This window comes from Moschus berezovskii, chromosome 8, assembly GCF_049115385.1.
Source record: "Moschus berezovskii isolate FMDL1 chromosome 8, NW_MosBer_1.0, whole genome shotgun sequence".
Taxonomy (NCBI): Eukaryota; Metazoa; Chordata; class Mammalia; order Artiodactyla; family Moschidae; genus Moschus; species Moschus berezovskii.
The window spans coordinates 67817116-67823115 of record NC_142467.1 but is presented as its reverse complement, the minus strand read 5'-3'; the positions used below and the strand labels follow the sequence as shown (position 1 = coordinate 67823115).

The 6000-nt window shown below is 49.8% G+C and overlaps 1 protein-coding gene across 1 annotated transcript; it reads left to right on the top strand.

The window, feature by feature from the left end:
• The first annotated feature begins 1523 nt into the window (after positions 1 to 1523).
• Positions 1524 to 5032, top strand: SOWAHA (sosondowah ankyrin repeat domain family member A). Its single transcript, XM_055430052.2, has one exon. The coding sequence runs from the start codon at positions 1891 to 1893 to the stop codon at positions 3580 to 3582; it is 1692 nt and encodes a 563-aa protein (XP_055286027.2). The 5' UTR covers positions 1524 to 1890; the 3' UTR covers positions 3583 to 5032.
• Positions 5033 to 6000: the final 968 nt, after the last annotated feature.

Sequence of the window (6000 nt, the reverse complement as noted above, 5' to 3'; positions counted from 1 at the left end):
AATAATAATTTGAATATTTACTGTGGGTCAAGTGCTTTATGTTTACTTTCTTACAGAATCCTCACAACAATTTGATGAGATAAGTGTAATTACTGTCTATTTCTCCCCTCACAGATAAGAAAAATGAGGCACAGAGAGGTCAAGCAAGTACTCAAGGTTGAGATAGGACACAAGTGTGGAATTTTGATTCAAGAGTCTTACTCTCTTTAACTACCAGAGTGTCTTTGTTTATGTATTTGTAGTATTATGTTTGTAAATTAAGAAATTTATCACACCTTTGCCCTGTCTGTTTCTTCTGCTGAAAGTTTCTTCTGAAAGTGGAAGTTCGTCACACATTCATGTCCGACTCTTTGAGATCCCATGTTCTGTAGCCCACCAGGCTCCTCCGTCCATGGAATTCTCCAGGCAAGAGTTCTGGAGTGGGTTGTCATTTCCTTCTCCAGGGGATCTTCCTGACCCAGGGATCAAACCCGGGTCTCCTGCATTGCAGGCGGATTCTTTACCATTTGAGCTACTAAGGAAGCCCAAAGTTTCTTACACTTACCTACATAAATCTCTGATCCCTTAAAGGGCCTTCATAGTGAGTCCTACCCTGAATACAGGGTTCAAACTTGCAACCTGCCCCTCTATTTTACTCTAAATACCCATAGTATTTTATTTTACTTTAAATACCCATAGTATTTCTCTAGTATATTATACAATTTGCAGATTCACCATATCACTTCTCTTTGTTGCTCCCCATCATCCCGACAGGGAAGCCTGGCATGCTTCAGTCCAAGGGGTCACAAAAAGCCCCACACGACTTAGCCACTGAACAACAAAAACCTTTCCCCATTCTACCATAAGAGCTCCACTAAATCAGGGGTTTTCATCTGTCTTTCTAAGCCATGTATCACAATCTGAAAAGGTACTGGCAAAAACTAGGTGCGCAGCAAATATTTGCGGAGGAAGTGAATTTTTAAAAACATAGCATGATTCCAATTTTACTTTCTTATTTTAAAGTATAAACATGTATACACATGTGTAGGGGGAGGGAGAAGAAAAACAGTCAAAATGTTAATGGTGATTTTAAGTGATATTTTTCCTTCTTTATGTTTTCCTGTGGTTTTATTCCCCAAACTCAATGTGAAAATGTACTATCTCATCATAAGAAAACTGCTTTTTAAAACGTCTCTTCTAAATCTTGGGTGACACATTGCCACGCACAGCGAATTGTGTCTACTGCAAGTTGCACGAAGCCATTTTTCTGTAATCAACAATTCAGAAAGCATTGATGGTCTTTAAATAAATTACTGGTTTAAGCAATCGCCCGGTATTTTGTGGTGGTTAAACATTTCTTAAAGGAATAAGAAACCTTGCTTCGGCGGGCGACCGCGTTATCCCTGGGGAACACACCCACCTAGCAACCCGGAGCCGAGCTGAAGCCTGGCACTGCGCCTTTAATTCCCGGGTTGGGAGGGGCGGTGGAGAATTTCCGCTCCCCTACTCCCACCGCGGCCCTGGCGGCAGCTGTCACCTGTAAGGCGAGCACCGGGCATGGGGGATGGAGTCCGGCGCCCATTGGACAGACTGTAAAGGCAGACACCTACCCCGAAGACTGGGGACCCCGCGGGGCGGCGGCGGGGGTCGCGCGCCGCGGCCCCCGGCTCCTTTCTCCAGGAGACTGCCGGGCCCCGCTGTGCTGGCATGACCGAGGTCCAGCTTCAGGGACACGCCCGTCACGCCTCGGTGAAAAAGATCAGGTGAGCCTGGCCGAGGCGGACCTGACTCCAGGAACCCCGGCTCCCTCCTCCGGCGCCGCCGCGACGTCCACCTTGCCCAGCAACCGGGAACCGTGGAGTTGGTGGGAGCGGGCGGCCTGGCTCCCCCCTTGCGGGGCGGTAAGTGACCATGGCGCTGGCCGCGGCCGCTGCTGCTGCGGCCGCCGGAGTGAGCCAGGCGGCAGTGCTGGGCTTCCTGCAGGAGAACGGCGGGAAGGTGCGCAACTCGGAGCTGCTGAGCCGCTTCAAACCGCTGCTGGAGGCCGGCGACCCACGCGGCCGCGCCGCCCGCAGGGACCGCTTCAAGCAGTTCGTCAATGACGTGGCCGTGGTGAAGGAGCTCGACGGCGTCAAATTCGTGGTGCTGAGGAAGAAGTCGCGGTCCCGCGACGGACCCGAGCCCCCGCCCTGCTGCTTCCAGAGCGCCCCGGAGGCACCAGCCCCGCCGTCGAAGGTCACCTCTGTCTCACAGGAGGAAACCGCGGCCTCGGGGGCTCCGGCCTCGTCCTCGGCACCGAGGGCGGCGGAACCGGCTGAGGACCCGGCCCCGCCATCAGAGCCGCAGGACACCGCCGGGCCTCCGGCCTCAGAGCCCACTCAGGGGCTGTTGTCAGACCCGGCCTGGCAGTCAGGGGTGCCCTCGGAGCCCCAGATTCCAGCCTTCGAGCTGGCCCAGCCCTCTGAGGGTCTCTCAGAAGACGTGGCCCCACAGTCCACGGCGCCGTCGGAGGCACCCTCGCCCCACGTAGAACCGCCAGACCCGGAAGCTGCGCCTCGGGGGCCACCACCACCCGCTCCGCGCCCGCCGCCCCAGAAGCCCTGCATGCTGCCTGTGCGCTGCGTCCCCGGCCCCTCGGCGCTGCGGCTCCGGGCTGAGGAGCAGGGCCTGCGCAGGCAGCTGTCGGAGGAGCCCAGCCCGCGGAGCTCCCCGATGCTGCTGCGGCGGCTCTCGGTTGAGGAGTCCGGCCTGGGCCTCGGTCTGGGCTCTGGCCGCTCCCCTCACCTGAGGCGCCTGTCGCGCGCCGGCCCGCGCCTGCTGAGCCCCGACACCGAGGAGGCTCCGGCTGCCCCGCCGCCGTCCGCCGTGCCCCTGGAGCCGGCCGAACACGAGTGGCTAGTGCGGGCGGCTGGGGGCCGCTGGACCCACCAGCTGCACGGGCTGCTGCTGCGCGACCTCGGCCTGGCAGCCAAACGCGACTTCATGTCTGGATTCACGGCCCTGCACTGGGCCGCTAAGAGCGGCGACCTGGAGATGGTGCAGCAACTGGTGGAGGTCGCGCGGCGTGGGGGCGCACGGGTCGACGTCAACGCGCGCTCGCACGGCGGCTACACGCCGCTGCACTTGGCGGCGCTGCACGGCCACGAGGATGCGGCCGTGCTCCTGGTCGTCCGCCTGGGTGCGCAGGTGCACGTGCGCGACCACAGCGGACGGCGCGCTTACCAGTACCTGCAGTCGGGCGCCTCGTATGCTCTGCGTCGCCTACTTGGCGACCCTGGCCTGCGAGGTTCGACCGAACCCGACGGGGCTGCGGGTGGTAGTGGCAGTTTTGCGGCCCGGCGCCCCGTGCAGGTGGCGGCCACCATCCTCAGTTCCACCACCAGCGCGTTTCTGGGCGTCCTGGCTGATGACCTGATGCTCCAGGATCTGGCTCGAGGCATGAGGAAGTCAAGTTCCTTAAGCAAATTCTTGGGAGCCTCGCCCATGGCTCCTCGTAAAAAGACAAAGATCCGCGGCAGTCTGCCAGCCTTTTCAGAAATCTCTCGTCGACCCGCTCCGGGGCCCTTGGCTGGTCTAGTGCCCAGCCTACCCCCAGCAACCTGACGGTTCCCAAGGTTACGACTTGGTCGCTCTAATCGCCCCTCCCTCTCACAGTCAAAGCCTGCCCAAGACCGTGGTCCAACACTTTTGGCTCCATCGTGTCTCCAGCTTTGTCCACTGCAGCCTGTTTTACCCAAGTGGGCCTTTGCCTCCAACTTCTTAATCTTCCTCCAGAGATGGGATTCAAGATCTCAGTGAGAGCCTCCTATGAAGGACTCTGGAAATCAGGCTTGAACCTTGGAGGAGATTTGCAATTTAGGATCAAAGGTTCAGGGGCAGCAGCTGGTCTGGCCCCTGAATGATTTAACCTAATGCCTCTGCATCTATATACTTCCAAAGCAGAATTACAGCTTTGTGTGATGGTAGATTATTTGTCAGCTTTAAGATATGCAGTGCATTTGTAATTTGATGCTTTTATCCTGTTTTTAAGTTGAAATGAGGTAAAACAACTTTCATAAAATAACCTCTTGAAATTATATTTTTCCAAAATGCTCGATTTTCAAGTGCAAAATTTTCAATCTTTTGCTAAATATTTTGGAATTCTATTAAAAAAATAAAAACAAACGATCAAGATCTAAAGGAATTTAGTCCCAACCAACAAAACCCTTGAATGGTTATCTACCTCATTTTAAGCAATCAAGATGCCAGTCTTGAACACAGAAAGTGACCATTGTGAATGTAATTAATTTCAGTTATACTGTGAATGCTAAATATTAGAAAACAAGTGCATCTTGGGAGTAAAAGTGATTTAACAATGAGAGAAGAGAGACATTTTTGGCAAATACTTTTAATTTGTGGTTGTCTTTATGGTGAAACTATCTTTGTCACTGGTCGCTGGCTACTTTGATATGGCATGAATATTCAACTTTTTAAAATTTGATTTGTGAACTGCACCATTGTGCCATGTTTCTGAATCTGTGGCTTTCAAATCTGGCTGAGCCTTTCACTGCAGTAGGTGAATACTCAAAGAAAAAAAATGTCATAGCCTAACACCAGAAAAATAACTGGTTAAATAGTAACAGATACAATTAAGGAGCAACTATTTTATAGGAAAGTTCTATACAAGCAAAACTTACGTGGTAGCCATTTTAAAAAGCCATCTGAAAGCAAACAACTTATTCCAAAATCGCAAATGCAAAGTCTCCTTGCTCATCGACCTTAGAGAGGGGTAGCTTAATTCACCTGTATCTTTGCTCCTATTTGTAATTGAGAAGGTTTTAAGTATTGCCAGGATTTCTCAGGTTCAACCCAGCATAATTGTAATGGCTCTTTTCCCATTTTCAAGATATGGAGTCTATTTGCTCAACCAATCTTTTTTTAAAATATCATATTGTAATAATGCTCTGCTTTTGCAAATTGGGTTTGCATGTGATTAGTTATACCAAATAGTTTTTGTGGCCAGGGTAGTGGGGCTCCCTTCCCATATATGTATCAGTGAGGCCTCTGAAAATTATTTAAGGCAGACCTTCCTGGAATGTTTTGATTTAACCAATGAAATAAACATTTTCCCATTTTGTTCCTGCTTGTGTGATGCTGTACTTCCCTTAAACATTCTGTAGCACTTGCTACTGTATTTGCCTTTCTTTTCATTACTTTTATCTCCATCCTTTTGCTTCTTCAAACATTCTACTATTGAAAGAATTTGGATTTCCCTGCAAAGTAAAGGAATCAACCAAACATGGATATGATAGCCAAAAACTGCAGATAAATGTAGACCCTGATCTGGCCTCTCCCATCTTCCTTGCCTGGAACTCTAGCTAAGCTGCATAAATTATTTCAAAATGCACATCAAATCATCTGCCTCTGTGAAAAAATAAATGACGAGTGGCAATAATTAAAGCAATCTGAGTAGCTGAAGGTCTAAGAGTAAAATAGTAGAAATTTTTCATAATGAAAGAGGAACTTGACTGAGAGTAACAAAGGTCACACACACAAGTATGACTGGCTTTCAGAAAGACAAAATGTAAACCAGCATAGTAGCGATAACAATAACTAATGTTTATGACACATTTAAATCAGAGGAAGATTCTTAAACTGTGGAAGAATCTTCATGTTTCACAAGGGTGTGCTGCAAACCTTCCAAGTGAAGTAAAAACATTTGGCAAGAGTTTAGGGTCAATAAGCCTAACATGCAGGTGTAAGTAACCACTGCTTCTCCCTTGCAGGCTAAGACCGTCTGAAATTATAATGGAAGTTAGTAGGAAATTATGGTTTGATATGCATATGGGAACTTTTCAAGAAGAATATCTGGTTAACAGGAGGCATACCTGTGGAAGGGAATTTCCAACAAACGACCAAAAAAAAAAAAAAAGTTGTTCATCGGTTAAGGCAATTTATCTGGTTAAAATTATCACAGGGAACAGAATCACTCCTCTTAATGGGGAAAGAGTTAATTGATGATGTGCATGTGTATGACTCATA

Excerpts from the sequence above, each read along its gene's own strand:
- SOWAHA (XM_055430052.2), top strand. The coding sequence starts at position 1,891 with ATGGCGCTGGCCGCGGCCGCTGCTGCTGCGGCCGCCGGAGTGAGCCAG.